The sequence below is a fragment of the Sturnus vulgaris genome, chromosome 30 (assembly GCF_052056855.1).
Source record: "Sturnus vulgaris isolate bStuVul1 chromosome 30, bStuVul1.hap1, whole genome shotgun sequence".
NCBI lineage: Eukaryota > Metazoa > Chordata > Aves > Passeriformes > Sturnidae > Sturnus > Sturnus vulgaris.
Window position 1 is genome coordinate 6,065,528 of NC_142272.1, and position 24,588 is coordinate 6,090,115.

Consider the following 24,588-nt stretch of genomic DNA (forward strand, 5'->3'; position numbering starts at 1 on the left):
CACCTGACTACAATCACCTGCCAGGGAGCTGGAGAGAGTCATAAGGTCACCCCTGAGTCTACTTTTCAACAGGACAAACATCCCCAGCTCCCTCAGCCACTCCTCACAGGACTTGTGTTCCACACACCTCACCAGCCTTGTTGCCCTTCTCTGGACACACTCCAGCCCCTCCATGTCCTTCCTAAATTGGGGGCCCAGAACTGGACACAGCACTCGAGGTGCTGCCCAACCAGTGCTGAGCACAGGGGAAGAATCACTGCCCTGCTCCTGCTGGCCACACCATTCCTGATCCAGGCCAGGTGCCATTGGCCTTCTTGGCCACCTGGGCACACTGCTGGCTCATGTCCAGCCTGCTGTCCATCTGTGCCCCCAGGTCCCTTTCTGCCTGGCTGCTGTCCAGCCACTCTGTCCCCAGCCTGGAGCACTGCAGGGGTTGTTGTGGCCAAAGTGCAGGACCCGGCACTTGGTCTTGTTAAACCTCACCTCGTTGGATTTGGGCCCTGGATCCAGCCTGTCCAGGTCCCTCTGCAGAGCCCTCCTACCCTCCAGCACATCCACACTCACACCCAGCTTGGTGCCATCTGCACATTTGCTGATGCTGCACTCAATGCCCTCATCCAGATCATCAATGCAGATATTGAAATCCACGCTGGCTGCCTCTGATCCCTCAGCCATCCTGGAGGTGCCCTGTGATGGCACTCAAGGTGATCTGTTCCATCACCTCACCAGGCACCCAGGTCAGGCTGACAGGCCTGCAGTTCCCCACATCCTCCTTCCAGCCCTTCTTGGGCATGGGCTCACATTGGCACCTCCAGTCCTCTGGCACCTCCCTGCTGAGCCAGCACTGATGAGAAATGATGGAGAGCAGCTTGGGGAGCTCATCCAGCAGCTCCCTCATCCCCCTAGGATGGATGCCATCTGGTCCAGAGACACCTGTGAGCATCTGAGTGGCTCAGCAGGTCCCCAGCTGCTTCCTCCTGGATTACAGGGCTCTGTTCTGCTCCCTGTCCCCATCTACCAGCTCAGGAGAACACTTGTCCTGAGGACAACCTGTCTTATTGTTGAAAAGTGAGGTGATGAAGGGGTTGAATACTTCAGCCTTTTCCTCATCTTTGGTAACCATATCCCCCCCTAATAAGGAATGGAGATTTTCCTTGTCCCTCCTTTTGCCATTAATGCGTTTATAAAATCATTTTTGTTATCTTTCACAGAAGCAGCTGGGTTAACTCCTACTTTGAGCTTTCACCTCTGATTTTCTTTCTGCATGACCTAACAACTTCTTTAAACATTTCCTGAGTTGCCTGCCCCTCTGTCCAAAGGTAATGCACCTTATTTTCTCCCTGAGTTCCTGGTAAAAGCTCCCTGCCTAGCCAGGCCAGTTATTTTCCTCGCTAGCTCACTTCCTTCTGTGAGGAATGTGAGAGACAGGTTGCTTCTGCTCCTTCAAGATTCCTTTCTTGAACTGTCTCCATTCTTCCTGGAATCCTTTAAGAGCTGTTTCCCGTAAAAAAATCAGTTAAATTATCCCCAAATCTGCATTCTGAAGTCTGCTCTCTGTAGGCCCAGTGTAGAAGTTTTGTTGATGCCCCACCTGCTTTCACAGAATATTAAAAAACTGCATTATTTCATGGTCACTGTACCCCAAACAGCCTCTGAGCACCACATCTCCCACCAGCCCTTCTCTGTTTGTGAACAGCAGGAGACAGAGCTTTCCTTGGGAGTGAGACAAGAAGGAATCTTGGTTTTAATCAAGGGCATATTATTTTGATTTTTCAGTTCAGAGAAGGGCTGACTTAAACATTCCTTAAGTGATCTTGATGCTGAATGTCTCCTTAGGAGGTCTGGGCATGCAGAAAAATGAGCCCCTTGCAGGCCAACCCTGTTTGGACAACCTGCTCCTCACCCCCAGCCTCACCATGTCTGACATTGCCTATCTAGGACTGACATCCTAAAACATAAAAAACCCCTATAAATTTATTATTAATATTGTAATTTAATTAAATAATGAATTCATAATTATGCTTTTATTTTTATAATACTATTATTCTTTTTTATACCGAATTTTTATATTTATATGAAAAAATCTATACATTTTTAGCAATCACAAAAATTAATGGTCGTTAGTTCTAAGAAACACAATTCACTTCATTAATTAATTGACCACTACTGGCCATTAATTTTTCCCTCTTTATCATAATTAGCCCTATTTTAATCCCTTTCTCTTCTTTTTAATCATTTTCACAGACAGGATAAAACGGCGTCACTTTAGGGTCCATGAAGACATTTCTGGGGTACATTTCAGGAAGTTTTGGGTCTGGGGAGAGAATTTAGAGAGAACTTGAGAGTCTGGAGGACACTTCAGGGAGCCGGGTGGTCACTTAAGGATTAGGACAGAAACTTCAGGGTCCGGGTGAGCTCTTCGGGGTCCAGGGTGGGCACTTGGGGGTGAGGGAGGGGAATCTGGGGCCATTCGGGGTCCAAGCGGACACCTGGGGGGCTCTGACGGGGCTCTCCGGGGCGCGGGGAATGATGGGAGTTGTAGGCACAGGTATAATACGGTTCAATGGGGCCACGGAGCATCATGGGAGTTGTAGGAGCAGCTACAATGTCTCTCCCGTGGTGCATGACGGGAGATGAAGTCATGGCTTCAATAGCACTCTATGGGAACCACGGAGCATGATGGGAGCTGTAGTCCCGGAAGTGGCTCGGCCAGGGCGTTTGGGGGTCCGGGAAGGCACCTGGGGGACACTTTTGTGTCCGAGCCGAGACTTGAGGTGCTCAGGACGGAGCGTGAACGGTTCGGGAGCACTTGGGGGGAGCTTGGGGAGCTCTAACCGGGCTCTTTAGGGCTCAGGGCACGGCAGGAGTTTTAGGTACAGAACTGTGTTATGAGGGACTCTGAGGCTGTGGGGGATTACAGGAGATGAATTCCCAGAAGTGACTGTAACGGGAATCTGTGGGGTTGGGAGCATTCAGGGGATCTGGGGACACTTTTAGGGGGTCCCGAATGGGTGCTGAGGAGGCACTTCTGAATCCTGGAGGGTCTGGGGGACACTTAAGGGACATGTGGGGGACGGACACCGGGGTTCTGTGGGGCGCGGGGCATGAGAGGTGTTGTAGTCCCGGCTCCAGTCGGGCTCTGTCAATCCCAGGATGTCCCAGGATGTCCCTGTATTTTCAAGTGCAGCCCACAGTCCATCCCAGTCCACCCAGATTCCCCTCAGCACTTCCCATCTTCCCAGGTTGTCCCAGTGCTCCCCAGTGTTCCCAAGGAAACTTGAACTTCTCCCGGTTGCTGTGGCAGCCAAAGCCAGCAGTGGGGTCAGTGCAGTGTCCATGGCCACAGCCCCTGGCAGTGGCCCAGGGCAGGTTGGGATGATGATCCACCCTCACAGCTGGCCCAGGGCAGCTCTGCAGTGGTTTTGGTGGAACCTTGGGCTGGCACACACCTGAGGAGTGTGTCTGCTTGCAGTGGGGAACATTACGAGTTTTAGATTGCTTCAAAAATTAAAAAAAATTCGAAAGCCCCTCTTTGCCAGAGTTCCTGAGGAGAGACCCCGGATCAACATCAATGACAGAATGCTGCAATCACCTCTGCTCTAAAGAGAACAGTAATAAAATACACCCTTTAAAATAAGAATGGATATTTCTTAGAAGCTCTTTGAAATATTTCTCCATAACTCGAGTTGAAAACTTTCCTAATGAACTGCACCAGACCAGATGGAAATCAAGGCAGAGCCACGGTTTGTCAGGACTTGCTTGATCGTAATAAGCCCCTGTGTGCATTTGGTGCTGCCAAGGAGCTCCAAATAATATTTTGGAAATATTGGCTCTCTCTCTGCAGTGCTGCTTTTGCCAGCAGCCCGGCCCAGCTCAGCAGCACAGACACAGCACAAGGACTTTAATGACCCTCTCGGGGTTGGGGCTGAGTCCCTGAACATCAGTCCCTGAGAGGGAGCAGAAAAAACCTCTCAAGAATTCCAAGTCAGATTCAAACTGCAAAGTTTCTTTTACTTTTAGTGACTCCCACTGATAAATGTGAAGGTTTCCCATTGATTGAATTAGAGCAGGAAAAGAAAACTCTCAAGAATTGAAAGTCCAAAGTTTCCTGAAGTTCTAATGGGATCCACTGAGAGATATGACTGAGAAAGTGTTCCCTGGTGCAGGTTTGTTGATTTTACATTATATTTTCAAAATGTGTGTTTATTGTTTATATTATATATTTTTCAAGTGTGGCCTTATTGATTTTATGTTGTAATTTTTGGTGGGGACTTTTTGTTTTTCCAAATGAAGCAGAGAGACAGGACTTCTGAGTTCCTTTAGAAAGTGTGATTTATTTTGTTTAATTTTCTATCCAGGTAGAAAGGGTAAGTTTGTCTTAGAAGTGGTTGCAGCATGGCTTAGAAGTCACAAGACTTATGGTTACAAGGTCTTTTAAGGATTTATTAACCAATAAATCACTGTCAACGGAGATATTTCTGTATCTAATTTAATACTAAGATATTTTGTTTCACTGACTCATTCCACAGAGTGAACTTAGCCAATTATATCCTCACACACAAACTTACATTGCTGCACTCTACAACTTCTTGTTCCCTTTGTAAGTACATTAATTTCTTCTAGATCTTAAATTCTAAAGCTAAACCTATCTCTAGTTGTGTTTAGTTTTAAACTTTGGCTTACAGACATTGCATTTTGAATTCTAACACAGCAATGAATTGACTTTGCTCTGGGTGTTGCCTGCAGCTTCCATCAGCTCCAGCTGAGCTTTGCCTTTCCTAAACACATGAACACACGCTCAGGGCAGATTTCTGAATTCCTCCTCTGTATCTTCTCCTCACTTCCACCTCCTGGTCGTTGTGCTGTGGCTCATGCCTGTCATTTGTCCCTGAGGCAGCACAGCCCCCCTGGCCAGCACAGGCCCCACATCCCCTCATCAGACACGGCACAGCACAGGGAGTGTTTTGGGTGGGCAAATGTTCCCCACCAGAGTGTCCACTCCACACCTCAGTGTCCAGTCCCAGCACCCACATCCCGTGCCAGGGGTCACAGAGAGCCCTGCTCTGGGCTCTGCCAAGGGCTGGCTGAGGAGGGAGCCCGGGCAGGGCTGATGCTGCCCCTAGAGTAGTGCTGAAATGGGCAGGAGGAAGGAGATAAGCACAGAACAAATAGACCAAGACACTGGGGTGAGTGCCCAGGTCTGGAAGTGGCTGATGGAAGAGGCTGGAGGGATGCTCAAAGCCCTGGGGCACCTTCTCAGACTGGCCATGCCACCAAGGCCACAGACCAAGCTCCTCAGTGCTGCACCTGCCTGTGTGAGATCCCTGCCAGGGGACTGGCACAGCAGCACACACCTGCTGGAACGTGTCCTGGCCCTGCAGAGTCACACAGCTCACCTGACAAGAGTGGGCACTCGCCTTAATTCTTTGGGGCCTCAGATTGTCACAATGTTCTCCTTGTTTCTGCAGTGTCACAATGGCCACTTGCTGCCAAGGGGCCCTGCAGGGTCACAATGGCCCTTTGGTTCCCACAGTGTCACAATGGTCTCCATGATTCCGTGGGGCCTTGCAATGCCACAATGGTCTCCATGGATCCACGGTGCCCTGCAGGATCACAGCGGCCCTTGGGCTGCACCAGGCCCTGTAATGCAACAATGGCCTCTTGGTTCCACAAAGCCCTGCTGCTTCACACCGGCCCCTTGGCACCATGCAGCCCTGCAGTGCCACAGTGATGTCCTTGGTTCCATGAGATCCCACAATGTTAAAATGGTCCCTTGCTTCCATACAGCCCAGCAGTGCCACAACAATGTCCGTGGTTCCACAGGGTTGCCACAGTGTCACAATGGCTCTTTCATTTCAGAAGGCCCCAAAGTGTCACAATGGTCCCTTGGATCCATGGTGTCCCCACAGTGTCACAATGGTCTCCATGGTTCCATGGGCCCCCACAGTTTCACCATGGTCTCCACAGGAAGGAATCCATGAATCCCCCGTGTTTCATGGCCTCATGAACTGCAGGCACCAGAGGCCGAGGCCAGCCAGACCTGTCTGTCCTGGCAGCTTTTGTCTGGCAGAAACCCTTGTGGATAGGAATTCTGGAAGAAAAGCACCAATTTTTGCCATGGGTGCCTGTGCAGGAGGGATGGTTTTTTTCCATCGGAAGGAGAGCATGGAGCCCCAATGTTTGAAGACAGGGGAGACCCAGCCCTAAGGAAGCCAAGGGCAGCCAGAATATTGAAAATGGCAGCTTTTGTTTGGGAGCAATCACGGATATTGATAATTTTGTAGAGGGAAATCTCATTTTGGCAATGGGTTCCTGGATGAGAAGGACAGTTCTTTTCCATTTGAACGAAAAGCCCAGGGTTTCAGGGGCACATTAGAAGAGACCCTCAACATGCCAAGGGCAGTTGGATCAGTCAGGCCAAGCCAATCAGACTTGGTCCTTGTTCCCTTGTTTCCATGAGCCCTTGCAGTGTCACAGGGGTCTCCTTGGTGCCACAGTATCCCAATGGACCCTTGGTTCCATGGGGACTCACAATGGCAGAAGGGTCTCCTTGGTTCCATGAGGCCCTGCAGAGCCCCTTGATTCAACGAGGCCTCAAAGTGTCATCATGGCCTCCAGGATTCCATAAAGTCCCACAATGTCACAATGGACCTTTGTTTCCATGGGGTCCTGCACTGTTCCGTGAATCCTTAGTTCCATGGGACCCTGTAGTGTCACAATGGACTCCTTGGTTCAATGGTGCCACACAGTGACACAATCACCCCTAGGCCCCACAAGACCCCATAGTGTCACAATGGTTCCTTGCTTCCATGAGGCCTTGTAGTGTCACAATGGACTCCTTGGTTCAACGGAGCTGCAAAGTGTCACAGTGGCCCCTTGGTTCAGTGAGTCCTGTGCTGCCTTAAGATTTTACCCTTAATATTTTTCAAATTCAGTACTGCATTAGTGCATAACTCTAAACTTCATACAAAATGTTAGTTAACTGTATTCACATTTTGGTCAAACAAAACAATTCATCTAGGCCTGAAACTCAAGGACACCCTACAGCCTCAGGCTCTGAAAAGTATAAACAAAAGTGAATTCAAGGGTGAGAAAACTGAGGTAATGTGGCTTCATTACTTGAAGTTGTTATTGGAGGATTAACCTCTGATATGCAAACAGACCAAAATTAAATCTTTCTGAAAAACTCATTATCACAGTCCATCTTGAGTGTAGCCCCTGGGAGGCTTTTGACTGCCCAAGGTGACTCTATTGAAGGCCTTTAATAAATACCCACTTTATTCTCTTTACCTTGTCTAGTCTCTGTTCTAGGTAGCCGCTCCAAGGCATCATCTGTAGTGTCACAATAATCTCCATGATTCCATAAGGCCCTGCAGTGTCAAAACAGACCATTGATTCCATGAGATCCCACAGTGTCACAACGGACCATTGGTTTTACTGAGCCCCACAGTGTCACTATGGTCCCCTTGGCTCCACAAGGCTCTGAAGTGCCACAATGGCCCTTTGGTTTCACAAGGCCTCAAAGTGTCAAAATGGACTCCATGGTTTCATGAGGCCGTGCTGACAATGGACCTTTGTTTCCATGGTGCCCCATAGTGTCACAATGGTCTCCTTGGTTCTACAGTGTCAGAATGGTCCCTTCATCCCATGCAGACCCACAGTGTTCACTGTAGTGCCCTTGATTCCATGAGGCCCTGCCATGCTGTACTGGCCCCTTGGTTCCAGTGGGTCCCAAAGTGTCAGAATAGTCTCCATTGTTCCATGAGGCCCTGCAATGTCACTGTGGTCCCCTTGCTTCCACAGGGCCCCACAGTGTAACAATGGACTCGTGGTTCCATGAGGTTCCTCAGTCACAATGGTCTCCTTGTATCCACAGTGTCACAATGGCGCCTTGGCTCCATGTGGCCATGCTGTGTCACAATGGCTCATGGCTCCATGATGCCACACAGTTTAATGACAGTCCCTTGGTTCCACAAGGCCTTGGAGTGTCACAATGAACCCACGGTTCCATGAGCTTCCATAGTCTCACCACGGTCTCCTGGGATCCAAATTGTCACAATGGACAACTGGTTCCATGGGACCCTGCTGTGTCACAGTAAACCTTTAGTGCCATGGGGTTCTGGAGTGTCACAATGGTTTCCCTTGTTCAACAAGGCCCTGGAGTGTCACAATGGCTGCTTGGTTCCATGAGCTTCCAAGGTGTCACCATGGTCTCCTTGTTTGTGCAGTGTCATAGTGGACCCTTGGCTCCATAAGGCTCTTAAATATCACAGGTCTCCTTGGTTCCATGTGGCTCTGCTGTGTCACCACAGCCCCTTGGTTCCAGGAGTTTCTGGGCTGTCAACAGTGGTTCCTTTGTTCCAATCAGGCACCGCTGTGTCACACTGCACCCTGGCTTCCATGAAGTTCTTCAGTGTCACAGTGGCCCCTTGGATCCATGCGGTCCCATAGTGTCACCATGGTCTCCTTGGACCTGCATTGTCATCAGGGACCATTGGTTCCATGTGGCCTGGCTGTGTCACAGTGATGTGGATTCCGTAATTGCCTTCAGTGTCACAATGGAGCCTTGTTTCTGTGAGGCTCTGAACTGTCACAATTGTCTCCTTGGTTCCATCAGCCCCTGCTGTGTCACAAGGGTCCCCTTGGTTCCATGAGCACACCAAAGCTTTGCATAAACATTGAGCAGCACCTGCTTAACACACCTGGGAACATCTGTCTGCATTCAAAAGACAGGTCACAGCTGAGAAAGGCACCAGCAGCTTCCATCTGCAACAGAGATGCAGGGAAAGGACAAGGACAGAGAATTCAGCTGGAAGACTCCGAGAATTCTGCTTACAAAGATCATTGTTGCTCACACTGGCCCTTGTAGAAATGTGACATCATTCCAGGTAGCCTGGACTGAGCATGTGGTTCCTGAGTGCGGTTTGTTGTTCAGGAAACCTGCTCAGGTTTTCCATTCTGTCCTTACAAACAGGAAAACTTCTCCTGGGCCTGTGTGCAGGCAGAGCCCTGAGGAGAGCAGGTGGGACATGGTGCAATGGGCTGGGACACCCATCTGCAGAGCTCAGGGGACAAGGTTCTGCTGCAGGGCACAGGGATGTCAGTCCCAGGTGGGCGATGTCAGACATGGTGAGGCTGGGGGTGAGGAGCAGGTTGTCCAAACAGGGTCAGCCTGCAAGGGGTTCATTCTTCTGCCTGCCCACACCTCCTAAGGAGACATTCAGCATCAAGATCATTTGGGGAATGCTTCTATCAGCTCTTCACTGAACTCAAATATAGAAATATGCTTGATTAAAACATAAAAGAAAAAGTCATGAGGTGCACTTTGAAATCTTCTTCCTTAAAAGAACTCCAATATTTTTTCCAATGAGCTGCACAAGGCCTGGAGACTTGAAGACAATTAGAAGAAGACTAAGAGCCATTGAGGGCTTTCTGTATTTTAATGAACCCTGTGGTGAATTGGGGCTGAGTCCAGGATGCTCAGGCACTGAGAGAAGGTTGAAGAAGCTGCTCAAGGAGTCAGAAGCAAAACTCCAAGTCCCTTGGAGCATCAGTGGCCCCACTGAGGGCAGGGAGTGCCAGAGGCTCCCCAGGGAGTGGTGAGAGCAGATCCTTGAGGGCAGGATTGCAGGAGCCCGAGGCTGTGAGCAGGGAACTGCAATGCTGAGCAAGGCCTGGGCTGGTTGGAGGAAGCAGAAAGGCCAAGGCCTGAGCCCAGGCCTGGGCCAGCAGGGCCTGTCCCTCACAGGTGGCTCGGGGCTGTTCCTGGGGCACTGGGATGGCAGGGGCAGCAAGGACAAATGTCATCAAGCTGTGTGACACTCCAGATGCTCATGGAACCAAGGGCCAGTGTGACACAGCAGGGCCTGATGGAAACAAGAAGCCATGGTGAGCCTGCAGGGCTGTAACAACCCAGAACACTGAAATGCTGGGGGTGACCAAATGTTCCTTTACTCAAGTATGTTGCACAGGAGAATCCCAGCCAGATATTTTCTAGAGGTCAAAATGACATAAAATTTTACTGGCAAAGTATAGAAAATCAAGGAACTTTGGAAAAGAATTTAATAAAACATCCTAGTCAACATAAAACACTTATCATAGCAGGAACTTCATTAACTTTGCCCATTTAATCTATAAACCTCTAAACACTTAGATTGTTGAGGTGCCCAAAACTGTTCTGTATAAAGAGCATTAGAAGGAGAGGAAAGAGACACAGAAAAACAGAAGCTCTAGACAGACACACACATGGCTCCCAGCTCCTAGGGTTCCAGTGTGGGTGAGACACAGACCCCAGGAGAAGGCAGGATATGGACCATGGGCTGAGCACCTGCTCTGTGTTTTAAGCCCCTGGGCCTTCGTGGGCCTCCCCCAGGTGGGACTTGTGATTGCTGGGGCAATCAGAGCCTGGGTCAGCACCACCCCACTGTGTGACTGATTGACAGCTCATCCCCAGGTGTCTGGGACATTGATCTCATCCAGCCTCTGACAGTGACCATGGTGACACTGCAGAACCTCATGGAACCAAGGGTCAGTGTCACGATCCGCTGTTAATACAGGTGAGATTCGTGAGAGTTTGTTTTTGATCTCAAAAGTGCAAAAGACAACGTCAGGGGACAAGTCAGTTTGCTCAAAGCAGAAATGCACTTTTATTGAGTGCCAACAACTCTGTTTTGCGATCCCAGGAGAGTTAAAGGAAACAAAGTAAAGAGAGAGAGAGAAAGAGGGGGATAGGGAATAGCTACTGAGAGATGAGATGGATGTCCTCGTGGTCTGGCCCAAGAGACTCCGGTGTCCTCGTGGTCCCAGCCAATAGACACGTCTTCTGTGGGGAGATCTCAAAGGCTTCTCCAGAGGGTCGCTTTCTTATAGTCCTTTTCCAAAGTGAGTAGAGTCTGGCCAAGAGGTGGGAGATTTATGGGCCATTGTGAGGTGCTCGAGACAGAACATGCAGTGGTGCTCCGAGAAGCAGCTGTAGGTGCAGTACCTGTTCAAAGGCTCTGTACCGTGGACAGCACAGCAAGCACAGAGCACCAGCAAACAGTCCCTTGGCCAGCATCCACCTCGGCCAGGCCAGAACTCCTGTCCAGAAGCGGGTGGGGGTCCTTGGGACAGCCTCTATCCTCGCGATGGTCATGAGGCAAATGAGGGAAACTCCAGACTGACTCTTACAAGAGCCTTTGCTCCACATTTTTCTATTCTGTCACAATGGTCTCCAGCGCTCTATGAGGCCGCAACATGAAACATGAAACAGTGGACATTTGCTTCCATGCAATTCCACGGTGTCACAATGGCCTCCTGGCTTCCATGAGTCCCCACTGTGTTTACAATTGACACTTAATTCCCCAAGATTCCATGGCATCACTGTGCTCTCCTGTGATTCACAAGGCTGTGCTGTGTCACAATGGACACTTGCTTCCTCCAAGGCTGGAGATGTCCCAGTGGCACTGGGTTTCCATCAGGCCACTCTTTGTAACAATGGGGTCTTGGTTCCATGAGAATCCATTGTGCCAGAATGGTCTCCAGGGTGCCATGAGGATGTTCTTTGTCACAGTGGAGCCTTGCTTGCACGAGCCTTGGCAATGTCCCAGTGGCACATAGGTGCCATCAGGCCCTGCCATGTCACAATGGACACCTGCTTCCATGAGATTCCATTGTTTCACAGTGCTCTCCTAGATCCCATGAATCCTTGTTCTTCCACCATAGGGTCTTTTTTCTCCTAGGCCTGGCAATATTTCCATGGCCCTTGTGTTCCATGTGGCCCCTCTCTGTCACAATTGACCCTTGGTTCCATTACATCACAACGCGCCCTATGTTTCCATGACCTGCCCTGTGTCCCAATGGACACTGGATTCCACAAGAGCTGGCAGTGTCCCCGTGGCACCTGTCTCCTATTCAGTCCCACTTTGTCAAAATAAAGCCTTGGTTCCATGAGATTCCACTATGTTACACTGTTCTCCTTATTTTCCTGAGCATCTGTTGTGTTCACAACTGACCCTTGGTTCCTTGAGATTCTACTGCCTCCTTGGTTTCATAAAGCCCACATTTGTCACATCAGTTCCAGAATATTCAATTGCATCACAATGGTCTCCACCACTCTATAAGGCTGCACTGTGAAACAGTGGACACTTGGTTCCATGAGATTCCATTGGGTAACAATGTTCTCCTGTGTTCCACAAGAGCTGACAGTGTCCCAGTGGCAGCTGTTTTCCATGAAGCCCCACTATGTTTGCAGCTGACACTTGGTTTCCCCAGGCTGCCTTGTGTCACAGTGCTCTCCTGGGTGCCCTGAGGCCCTGCTGTGTCACAATGGACACTTGCTTCCATGAGATCCCATTGTGTCACAGTGCTCTCCTGGGTGCCCTGAGGCCCTGCTATGTCTCAATGGACACTTGCTTCCATGAGATCCCATTGTGTCACAGTGCTCTCCTGGGTGCCCTGAGGCCCTGCTGTGCAATAATGGAGCCTTGTTTCCCCTAGGCCTGGCAATGTCCCAGTGGCACCTGTGTGCCATGAGACCCCACTTGGTCAAAGTAGAGCCTTGGGTTGATGTGGGTGAGGGTCTGTAGTGATGCAGAGTCCCCAGGTGCAAAGGAGAGACACTTTATTGCAAAAAACAGGCCTTTTTAAACAGCCCATTTCCAGTTACATCATTTTAAAACATAACAAACATAATTCAACCAACCACCACACACCATGGTGTAAACACACGATGGTTATGTAACATGTATTTCTACCCCTAATTCAGCTGAGTCTCTTTCCCACAGCCCTTTTCTACTTAGCTGAAATAACAGGCCTGAGCCATGATTTTACCAGGCCTTCTTTTTGTAAAGATTTATGTATAGCTAATATTTCTCCCTTCTTTGTTTATTTGTTGCACAGCTACAACTGTTTGTGCCCATAAAGCCATTATCTTATTAAGGCTACTATTGATCATTTGTGCCACACAAGATAAAATACATGGGATACATATCACAATCATTAAGAAAACACCAAGGATAACTATGCCACACATTAATAAATGTTTAAGTAATGTCCTGAAGCCAAGGTTTTCGAGCCATGAAGACAGCCCCCACCAATCATCCTCCTCATGTTTCCGTAGCTGTTTAGTGAGCTGCTCAGGATTACCAATACTCTTGTGAATGGACTCTGAATGATCCCTTCAGTTCATGCAGCACATCCATCAAAATCTTCGCACCCATGGCCTCGAGCCAACAGCAAGAAGTCAACGGCTGCCCTGTTTGGCAGTGTTTCATGTCACACCAATTTAACATCAATTAGCATTGCTGAAAGAGCAGCACTAGTGGCATTAGCTTCCTTTGCAAGCCAGCAGCCAAGCTTGTTTAAAGAAGCCAAAGCCTGAGCAGTACCAATTGCTGGTATTAAGCACACAAAGTCCCTGGCGTATCTAGTTCCTGTGGCTGGGAGGGCAAAGCTGCAAAGTCGTGCATCCTTCTCAGATCCTTGTGCCATGTCTCATCCCATCCTGTGGTCTTTTGCCAGGTGTCCTGGCTCCACCACCTGGGCTGCAATATACCTGGGGCTGTGCAGTTTTGCTGCACGCTCTCATGATACAGCTTACCAAAACGCTTCTGGCCAATGGACATCCCCACCAAGCACGTGTGGCAGGGATCACCAGGGCTTGTCACAGAGATGCACACAGTATCGGTGTGAGCAGCATTTGCAGGGGTCATCCCTATGTTTGTGCCATCCAGTGTAGGGGGTCAGACACTCACAGTGCTTTTGCCAATCACGATGATGCAACAAATGGTCACACACACCACAAAGGAACCCATTTCATGTGGTGACCTGTGGAGACACAAGCATAACTGATTCCCCACATTAACAACTCTACAGGTCCTGCCCACTGCCCTATTACTGGGTCCTTTACTGTCACTGGAGGCCAGGGATGAGCCTTTGTATCAAAAGAATATTGCCTTTTGGGTGCTGTTTGGCCAACTTCATCTCAATTCAGAAAGCTGAGAACGTACAGGGCTTTTGCTAACCTGTCATGTGGGCACTCCAACTCCCCCTTCTTTTGTTTCTCAAGAATAGGTTTTAATGTTCAGTTGAAGCAAAAATCAAAGGATTAAGAGCTTAGCTGAGGGATAGAAGCTATACATATAATGATTAGAGTAGAAAACATTGCAGAAAGCAGCTGAGCCAGTAGAGCCAAAACAATAAATCACTTGCTTGGCTTTGTTGTGTTAAGATTGGCAGTCGGGATATTGTTAATGTGAAGGAATCGTAACTGCACCTGCTCCCCAAAACCAACCAGAACCAGGCTGGGAGCTTGAACAATGGCCAAGGGGCCCGAGAACCTAGCAACTAGACAAAGGAGAAAAGTTAAAGGTGAGGAAGACTCCCTGACTTCATCATTAGGAGACCACTGACCCATTTCAAACACCCACTGACCCATTTGAAGGAAGGAACCGTGCAAGTGTAAAAGGACTTTGAGATCATTTTAATACAAAGCAGGGGTATGCAGGGTTAGGTAATGCATGTATAGGCTTACTAGATAATTATATGAATATGTGAAATTTTGAGGATAAAAGAAGGCAAGAGCCCTGTGCACTTCGCACATCCCAGTGGGAGATTTCTCCCGGGTGTGCCCAGGGTTGTAATAACCATATCACTCTTTATCTTTAACTGGTTAGAGAGTTTTTGTTCCTGCATCATTTTGGTGACCGTGGCAGGACTCCTCTGTTTGTGGGTGAGAACAGCCCGGGCTGGGGACATCTCTGGCGCTGCCGGGACCTTCCTGGAGGGATCTCTGCTCCCCCGCTGCTCATCACAGGGACAGACAAGACCTGTTACTGCACTGCAGACAAAACAGTGTGTTTAAAATTATGTGGGGTAGCCTGTAAGGCGTACACATAGCTAAAAGGCAGCTGATAAGTCACAGAAGACGTTCTGTGCTCAGCTCAAGCTGTGCAGTTTTGCTTGCAAGCATCAGGAGGGTGCAGTGGCCGGAGAAAGGATTTGTTGTGTCAGGGGACCGCCAGCAGTTCTGGGGGTGAACTGGACAAACCCTTGTTCATTGCTGCTATTTTAGTTGTTGCTATTTTAATCGTTATTATTTTGACTGTGTCCTGACTGTGTGGTGAGGCGTGCTTAGTACAAGGCAAGTGGGAGCTCGGATCCGCGTTTTCATTTTCAGGAGACCAAAATGGCTGGAGAAGGGAGAAGCGATTGGGGTGAACATTTAAAATTGCTGCATGCTGTGTCTTGTGTTGAAAAGAGGTGAATACTTTGTTCCATGATAAAGAAATACCCTTCCCCGCAGTGATTTTGACTTTGGGATTCGGGTTGTGTGTGCAGTTTCCCAGCCTCACCAACCCAAATGCCAAAAAGCAGCCCAAGTATGAATCTTCCGTGTGAGTCCCATCCCTTCAGCACAGGAGACAGGCAGAGCTGTTTCCAACTACACCTTGGGTGTCATTCTGCCACCCAAACTTGGGTCTGACAAGGCTGAAACTGAGCAAGACCCTCAGGAACAATCTGAGTGCAGATTTCCTGTCAGCAATGGGTGGGAATATTGTCCTGTTAGTTATTCATAACAGACAGGTTTATAGACCACCAGCACATGGGCCCATCCCGAAAATTCCTTGCACTTGGTTATTTTAAAGGCAGGTACCACCCTCCATCTCTTCTTTTGCAAGGCAGAAAAGCATTACCCTCAAAAAACACAAAGCTTTCCTGAGGTAGCCAAAAGAACTTCAAACTGTATTTAAAACAAACAAAAAATATGCAGGTGCTTTGCATTGAACAGTAAGAAAATGAACAAAACAAAACTGTTTCTGAGGCTCCAAAAGAACAGAGAACATGGAACTATTTACATCCTGGAGACCCAGTTAAGGCACTTGGGCTCCAGTCTCAGTCACTGTAAATTCTGTCTCGTTCAGTGGATGAGCTCAGGCTGGCTCCTGGTCACGTCTCTTGGCTTTGTTCAGCAGAAATCTCTGGAACAAAAGGAGGGATAGAGAAAACATTTGGTTAGATTCATCCAACAGGCACGTCTGGCAGAAGACACTCAATGACTGGAGTGACTTGACTCGAAGAGAACCTGCAGAGCTCTTTGACTTTCAGCAGCTGCCTCTTTATGGAGAGGATTTTTACAGCCTCCCAGCCCTTCTGCCAGGCACATCCCGATTTTTTCCTTTGGCAAGTTTGCCAGCAGATCATGGCAATGCATCCCTTTGCCCAAAGGGGCCCACAAAACTTTGTGTTTTATGGAAAATGACACTGCAAAGGCCCCGTGGGATGGCAGGTTACAGCTTCTGACTCTTCCCCACTGCTTGCACCACAGGACAACACGACATTTGTAATGACTAAACTGGACAAAAACGTAGCAGCAGCTCTAGGAATTCCTTTTGGCAAATGTTGGTCACAAGCCCAGCAAGGAGTCAAAAGTCCAAGTGCTGCCCAGCTGCAGCTAAGCTACTCAGCAGGTGCTCTCCCCCATCCCTCCCTCTCTCTTTGCTCCCAAAATGAGGAATGAGGAAGCAGCAACTGGGGTGGCTGCAGGGCCAGCCCTGTTTGGTGTCTTCAGAAACTGCAGGCAGGGCTGTGAAACAAACACTTACTGTTCCAACTTCAGTCTCCTTGTCTTGTCTTCATTTGGCAGAGAAGTCGCTGGGAAAGGATTCTTCTCATCCCTGCAGATCCCTGAAAAACAACAGAGAGAAAGCTGGTCAGAGAGGGATGCCTAAAGCAATTCCAAAGGCCGGCTATCCTGAATTTCCAGAGAAAATGTTCCTTTGTCCCAGGCATAGTCTGTGCTCCAGGATCTCCCCCTCTCGCCTCCTTCCCCAGCAATCCCTCCAATAATGGAAATGGAACCTTGGCTTCTCACTTGGCAACTCACAGTGCTTTGGAATCATTAAACTTCTCCCAGGCATGGAGAAATTCAGCAGCAGGTTTCCTTCTCAGTGGCTGAGAGAGCAGTGAGGGCTGGAAGGAGGAAAATTATCAGGAAAAAATGAGCTATTAGAAGGCAGCAAATACAGGGTGCACAGCCTGGCTTAACTCACAGCCCCACCCTCCCCCAAACATCCTAAATCCCACACCCCAAGCCAACAGTAAACAGCCAAATTTTAACAAGCAGCCAGTAAAATCCAATTTTATAACCCAGAAATGCAAAGCTGCAAGGGCTATGAAGTATTTTGTAAACAAGCTGTAAAACTTCAGGCCCAGGTTGCAGCCACACCCACAGGTTTGTTGCTCCTTATTTTTAAACAAGATTTAAAAGATTTCTGTTTAGAAACACACTCCTTTTTACACCAGTCTTGCATTTGCAGTTGGCTGCAATCAGAAAGAGTTACTTATCTGAGAGGATGTTTCTGAAGAGAATCACACAGCACGTGTGGGTTGCAGGAATCCTCCTGTCAGCTCTCCTGGATATCCATGGTGATGCCCTGGGGTTGTTCCCTAGGATCTTCCTCCACTTTCCTGTGCTTGGCTCCTGGTTCCTGGCAGGGTTATCCGTGGCAGGCAGGTCCAGGTTGTCAGTCTCGGTTCTGAGTCTCTTTTGGCTTGAGTTTGGTGCACGTTGTGCAGCATTCACGGCCAGCAGTGGTGGCAGCACCACATTCTTCCTCTCAGCTTGGAATGAAGCTTCTGATGCTCTGCACAAGAGAAGGAAATTCATTAATGTGATGCACATACAATGTTCTTAAAAACTTGGCTACATCCTGTACCAGTTCTCACCAGTGTCTCAACTGGACAACGCTTCCAAAGCTGAGAGGCTTCATGTGACAGGGACTTTTAATTGGCAGGGATTTTAACATTCAATAACACAATAGCCTAGCAGATTTCTGATCATCTGAAATCAGGATGACCAGGGAACTCTGGCAGCAAGAAGCAGCACCGAATAGCTCTCAGCCTTGGTTCACTACTGCTCATTTCCACCATTTTTAGTCAGCTCCTCAAAGTTTCTGAGAACACAGCAAGCAGTGAATCCCAGCTCATGGACTGGAGCATCAGAAGAAGAGGAAATGAAGTTAAACGCAGTGGGAAGGCTCAGATGTGGGGCTGCACTTCTTGCCTGACCCTGCTGTGCATGGGACAGTCCTCTCCCCTCTTTCAGCACCCACCTTTGCCATGCTTTGGTCCCTACACATTGCACACGTGCTCTCCAGCTGCTCTGCCTTGGCACAGCTGATGCTGCACATCACATTGGACACAGAGCACAGCACCATCCCCAACCTGATCCAGAGCCCTCTCTGCCCAGAAACACCTCCTGCCCCTCCCACTCCAAAAGCCAGCACATGACTAAGACAGCTGCTCATTTTCCCTAAGGAAAAGGGAGCAAAGAACTCCACAATTAAAGCTTTGCCATTCCTACTGCAATTGGAACATCCCTTCCCCCAGCCAAATACCAAGCCCAACACCTCTGAGCTTCCAGAAGATGTCAGGAGGGAAAGGTTCCCTACCCTCACCCACCTCCACCTGCAGAGCTGCTTTCTGCACTGGTTGCTTCCAGCATGGAAAGGCCAATCTGCAGCAGGTCAAGTTGCAGAAGGCACACAAAATTAAAAGCAAACTCCCAAGGGCCTGGACAGAAGATACAGTTCTTTTTCTCAGCCTTCTGACTTAGATTTACACATTCCACCACTGCATACTCACTTCAGTTTACTGCAGTCTTTGTTTGCTGAAGGCTGAAATTTTTGGGGGGATTTTTTCTCATTCCTTTTTCTTCCTGGGAGTATCCCTCTTGTCTTCCCTCTAACAGGAAGAAAGAAAAAAGGGAAAAAAATTCAGTCAGGTCTTGAAAGTTCACATAAAGTACAGACCAGTGCAGCTCTGTTTGACAGATTCTGGTTGAAAACAGAAAAAATAACACATGGAGCTGTCTTTAGAGGAGAAAGATCATGGCTCTAATGCCAACCTATGAAGGGAATCTTCACATGGGGTTTTCAAACACCACCTTGGTCATTGTCCAAACCCACCTCCCCTTGCCCCTCTCACCTTCTTCTTTCTAGGGGACTCCTCAGGATTCCTCATTTCTTTTCTCTTCAAGTCTGGCTTCCTCGCAGGCAAGAACAACTTCTTCTCCCCAGGAGGTGAGGGCACTTTCTCCTTGTGCAAATCCCCAGTCCTGTGGCCACTGGGGATGAGGGCATCACCTTCCTGAGCATCTCCCAGGAGCTCAGGCTCCAAAAACCCTTTGGTGTTGGCCTGGGGGCAGCCCTTGTGCTCTCTCTCCTCAGAGGGCTTGTGAAGTGCCAGCTTTGGGTCTTCACTGTCGGTTTTTGGCTTCTCTTTGACTTCCAGCTGATCCTTGCAGGGCTGGTCTGTGACCTCCCCAGGACCAGGCTCACTCTCCTCCTTCCTCACCCTTTTGGGTTTGTTGTGTTCCAGGGGCTCTCCAGGCCTTTTGGTACCCACAGACTCCTTGGGCAAAGGCTCCTTGGTGAGCCCAGGAGGATGCAGGCAGCTCTGCTTAGTCTGAAGATGAGCTCGCTGAGGAGCCTGATCCACCTGGCCACTGCTCTTCTGGGAATCCTTTCCCAGGGAGCCAGAGCTCTTGGGACCATCCTTGGCCACTTGTCCAGAGCTCTTCTGAAGGTCCTTGGCCACTGGGCCACAGCTTTTGTGAGAAGTCTCGTGCTCTTGGCCAAAGCTCTTCTCTGAAGCCTTGGCACCTTGGACAGAGCAGGTGTGAAATTCCTTGGCCACTTTACCAGAGCTCTTGGGAAAATGCTTGGCCACTTGGCTCCAGCTCTTCTGAGAATCATTCACTGCTTGGCCAGAGCTCTTGTGGAAATCCTTTTCCCTTTGGCCAGAGCTCTTGTGGAAATCCTTGGCCCTTTGGCCAGAGATTTTTTGAGATGTCTTGGCTGGCATGCCAGAGCTGTCCTGAGAGCCCTTGGCCACTTGCTGACAGGTTTGCTGGGATTTCTTGGCCACTTGGCCACAGCTCTCGTGAGGAGACTCCCTTGCCTTGGAGTGCTGCTGGCAGGAGCGGCTGCTGATGCCCTGCTCCTGCTTCTCACCCTCCTCACGTCCATTCCCACGGGCAATTTCCCTGGGACCCTGTCCTGGTGCTGCTCCTCGCTTTGCCTGGGTCATCAGGTTTCCAAGCCACCACTTTTTATCAGCTGGTGGCTCAGGCTGCCAACAAAAAGAGAAACGAAGGATTCAAGACTGATGCCTTTATGGGCTCTTTCTGTCCTAGCACAGCTCACCAGAGCCCAGGGACTCTTGCCCAGAGGTTGTAAGGTCTGGGCTTTGGTCTGTGAAGAATTACTCTAAACTAACAGGCCATGTGCCCTAACTTGCTCCTTGAGCACCATGGATGGATATTTGCTCAATAAAAAACCCATATTTGCCTGTGGGCAAATAGCTAAGCCTTCACTGGAGTGAGAGGGGTCTAACAAAGCAGTATTTGCAGGACACACCAGGCAGCATTTGGAACCAGAGGAGAAGTACAACATCTGCTTCCTTCCTAGGACACCCCCCTGCAGTGGGCAGGGGCTGTGGGAGCCTCTCCATGGTCTCTGCACTCACCTCAGGTGCTGGCAGGTCCAGCACCTTTGCAAGGTCCTCCTCACTGTCACTGGAGCTGACCTCTGGGTCACGGCCTGGGGAGCTGTGGCAGTCCCTGGAGCTCCCTGACTCGGAGCTGCTCAATTTTTCAATAAGAAAAAAAATCATCGCAAAACTTCTTAGAAGTGTTTTCCTTGGGCACAGGAGATTACTTTCAAATTTCACAGCTACATTTCTATAGCTTTTGTAGCTGTAGCTTTACTAGTCCTGCCAGGCTTCAAAACCATATCCAGGAATGATCAGATTCAGCTGGTATCCCTTAGCATTTATTGCTGTCAACGGCATTATTAGCAGGTTGACAAGCACAAAGTGTGATGTTAAGCACCACAGATTAAAAGAAGACTTTTTCAGTCTGGTACATGAAGACCTGGGGGCTTTTTCTTCACTTTCACTTTATTTTGGTTTTAAACACAGTCACTGTCATCATGACATGGTTTAGTGCACTTGGTGTTGTTGGATTAACTATAGGACTTGATCTTCAAGATCTTTTCCAACCTAAACCATTTCATGAGTCCATCAAGAAATAATAATTTTTCTGTTGGTGAAAATTCCCTGCATTGAAGTTTTCTGAGAAAAATCTGACTTAAGAGAACCCAAATTTTTGTTCATTCCAGGTTCTTTTCCCAGCAGAGATTGGAACAGAGTCTGGTTACTTACGATGTTCTTGGCTCAGAACTCAGCCACGTTTCTGAAGCTGCACCAGCCTGCTCTGGAAATCAAGAATGAAAAGCTTGTGTTTATTTACCTGACCTGTAGCAGATTTTACCCTCTGGTCTCTGAGCACCAGATCAGGCAGGTGCTTTCTTCCAGGAGGGGCTTGTCCGTCAAAGATCAAGATTGTTCATCACTCCAGATGGCAGTGATGAACAAAATACTGCTTGTCCTCTGCTGAACTGCTATCTGGAGTTCCAGGTAATGATTGTTTACAGTTTCTTAAGCCATTCCTAAATTCACCCCTGCTCAGCAAAGCAGAGGAAATCATGCTGCTTCATCAGTGTGAACGCTTGATGGTCTCTGCTCCATATAACACACAAAATTACCTGTCAGCACACAAAGAACTGGGTTTTCTTTGCATTTCTACTTACCCTGCTTCTGTGCTGCACATCCATCAGGTTGGGACTCCTAGAATGAAAGGACAAAGTAATTTAGCATGCAGCTTAACAACACATCTACTGACTCCAAGACTGTGTTAATGGCACATTAGGGGTATGTGCATTTTGGAAGAAATCTTTTGAAAACATTCTACGAGCTGCCAAACAGCTGAGCTGGACTTCTGCTCAGCAGAAAGATCTTTTGTAATTTATCAGAAGCCCTGGGAAAATTGGGCTGGCTTACCTTTGATGCCACTGGAAGTCTGGAAATCTCTGCTTTAGTTGGTGTCTGAAGAGGTGACAGGAGAGGTGACAGGAGGCTGCTCATGTCCTGCAAAGAGAGGGAGAGAAGCAGCTCTCAGGAGTTTTGCTGATGGACACAGAGGGAGTTTCAGCCTTCCAGAGCCAGAGGGTTCCACCTCCTCATGGATTTGTACAGGAGATCTGGTATTGAAGAGCACCCACCTTCAAGATTCCTTCAATGGACTGCACATAAACGTGCAGGATGCGCTGAAACAAGAAAGAGGGAGCAGTGAGAGTTTGTTTGGATATTTTACTCATTGGTAGCAAACAAGCAAGCACTCAGCAAACATTTGCTGACCAGCAGGTCTGGAAATGCCATGCAAGTCCATTCATAAAGAAATGCTAGTAAGGATTAAGAGCTGAAGCCACCACCGTCACCTCCTGTGAGATCAATGTCTGGCTTCCCTGGCAGTCAGGAAAGAGTCTCCATTGCTGACTTTTTATTCCTGTTCTCAAGACAGTCTGTTCCTGCAGTCTGCTCCCTTGATTGAATATCACTCTCCTTTAGTTGCTATTGAAGCAGCTAAGCTTTGCCTGCAAGGGCACAGGCTGCCTCTGCATGTGAAAGAGTTGAGCAAAAAGTTTCATGAGTTAAGAAAAAAACAGTTTAGAAATAACGGTTCCTAATTCTAGAGAAATTCTCAGTTCAGTTCTAGAGAAGGAGGAATATTTGCCATTGATTCAAATAAAATCAGACTCATCTTTCTGAAATAAAAAGAAAATAAAAATGACTAAAATGCAACCCTTGTAAGGTGTAGTTGGTGCTTGGCTTCCAGTTGAGAGCACTGCTCCTGCTCAGGTAACTCAGGCTGGCTCCAGCCTTCAGCACTGCAGGACTGTGTTATCAAAGACAGGGTCATCTTTGAGACCAAGCAGAACTAAGAAAATATTACATCCACAGGACTGAAAGAAGCAGAAAATGAAAGGAGGAATTTTTCACGTCTAGAGCCATTGTCCAAAACAGCCATGACCAGAAATCAGTCAGTCAGGGGCCACAGCCCAGAGATCCCTACTGCAGAGGATCCAGCACATGCACTCCAGGTTTCATCTCTCAGCTTCAAAATGGACTAATCCTGGGGTGAAAACTCCAGAAGGACCAGACAATGATGCCAAAGGACAAGGGGGAACACTGCCAGGTTAGGCTCCAGAAGTCCAAGAAGGGCTGTTTATTGACAAATTCCAAAAGGGAAGCAGAGGGCAAGAAATGTCTTCTGCTGCTGCAGAGGTCTCAAGGGGACACCTAAGAGGGACAGGATTTCAGGTCTGCTGTCCTGGCTGCCCTCAGACTGCAGAGAGGGAGGCAAGGGGCTGCTGTGGAGCAGCCTCTGCACTGGATTTGCATTCCCCTTGGGTGCTGGTGCTCCTGGAAGTGCAGAGGCTGGCGAGCTGTGGCAGTCCCTGGAGCTCCCTGACTCCCAGCTGCTGGGCTGTGCTGGTGCCACCCTCTTCTGCTGGGGCTGGAGAGCTCTGCAAGGCCCCCAGGAGACAAAATTAAACAGCAGCAGGGGAAAGGTTACTTCCTTATCCCACTGACATGGCAGCATTCCAATCGAAACCCAAACCCTGTGTCTGGCCACTGAGAGCAGAGGGGAGAGGGCCAGGGGAACACATTGCCATGCTCCAAAAATAAAGAACCAGCATCAAAACCCCTCTGGGGGAATAATCAAACCTTCAACATCACACCCAGCCAGACAAAAATGTAAACAGGATCTGACTGCTGTATTGTGAACCTGTCTTTTGCCAACTAAAGCTAAATTAAACACCAAAACTTGCCAGTGCCTTTCTGAAAGCAACAACCCTCAAAGGAAAATTTCCAATACAGCCCAACAAATTTCAGGTTGGATTTTGGAGGGTTTTTTTATTCTTCCCCTTATGTTTTCACTTCTCCATCTGTGTTCCTTGGTTAAGACAAAAACATAGGATCTACAGACACACTGGAGGAGGGGAGGAGGAGAAAAGAAGGGAACACCTGAGGAAATCCAAGTCTGGTTCATAGGCAAACTCCAGCATGCCCGGGTTATTCCTTTCTAATTGGAGCTTTCCTGAAAACCCCATAAAACTGAAACCAATTTTCAACAGCAGCTCCAGGCAGCCACAAAGCAAAGCCTGTAGCTACAAGAGGAACCAGGAACCCCTTGCCATCTCCCCCTCATGTGAAAAGGTTTGTTTTTCTAGTTTGGTCTAGAGGGTTGTTTGCCAACACAACTGTACCTTGGAGGAGCAAGTGAAGGAGGTGGCTTTTCCACAACCTGTTTTGTTCAAAAAAACTAAGAGGAGAGGGGGAGGCAAGGTTAGCTCAGGGAATTCAGCAGAGTGCAGCAAGTGGGGAGGATTTCAAGATGTGTGTGCCTGGTGTAGGCACCATTTAAAGCTGACTTGGTGGGCAGCACTCTGCACTCCCACCTCTGCCTAACACACTCAGATCATTATTGTCAGCTTTTGCTGACAATCAAGGTAAAATGGGGTTTGTGCTTCCACACATGACATGCTTCAAATGTCCATGAAAAAACATCAGATTTGGAGACGACAGCTGGAACAAAAGTGGGAGTCCTTGAAGCATTTTCCATTCATCCTCTGGCTCAAACATGTTACAGCTCTACAAATGCAGAGCCTACTGAAAACGATGGGAGAGAGGAAAGAGAAGTTT

At 48.6% G+C, this 24,588-nt stretch overlaps 1 protein-coding gene and 1 long non-coding RNA gene across 2 annotated transcripts; both read right to left on the bottom strand.

Moving 5' to 3' along the window:
* Positions 1–15,751: 15,751 nt before the first annotated feature.
* Positions 15,752–17,592, bottom strand: LOC148220909 (uncharacterized). The gene is made up of 3 exons (XR_015808822.1): positions 16,865–17,592; positions 16,584–16,665; positions 15,752–15,959 (listed from the first exon to the last, which is right to left on the bottom strand). It is a non-coding gene; the product is annotated as an uncharacterized LOC148220909 (long non-coding RNA).
* Positions 17,593–18,681: 1,089 nt separating this feature from the next.
* Positions 18,682–23,951, bottom strand: LOC148220910 (uncharacterized). The gene is made up of 9 exons (XM_088180657.1): positions 23,877–23,951; positions 22,104–22,148; positions 21,883–21,969; positions 21,633–21,669; positions 21,205–21,256; positions 20,509–20,623; positions 19,480–20,112; positions 18,967–19,176; positions 18,682–18,723 (listed from the first exon to the last, which is right to left on the bottom strand). The coding sequence occupies exons 1-9, from the start codon at positions 23,949–23,951 to the stop codon at positions 18,682–18,684; spliced, it is 1,296 nt and encodes a 431-aa protein (XP_088036783.1).
* Between the last annotated feature and the right edge of the window lie 637 nt (positions 23,952–24,588).

Excerpts from the sequence above, each read along its gene's own strand:
- LOC148220910 (XM_088180657.1), bottom strand. The coding sequence starts at position 23,951 with ATGCTGGAGTTTGCCTATGAACCAGACTTGGATTTCCTCAGGTGTTCC. Across the intron at positions 22,149-23,876 it reads TCTCCTCCTCCCCTCCTCCA|CGCATCCTGCACGTTTATGT; the intron begins GTGTGTCTGTAG and ends TTCTTGTTTCAG. Across the intron at positions 20,113-20,508 it reads TGGACCTGCCAGCACCTGAG|CCTGAGCCACCAGCTGATAA; the intron begins GTGAGTGCAGAG and ends TTTTGTTGGCAG.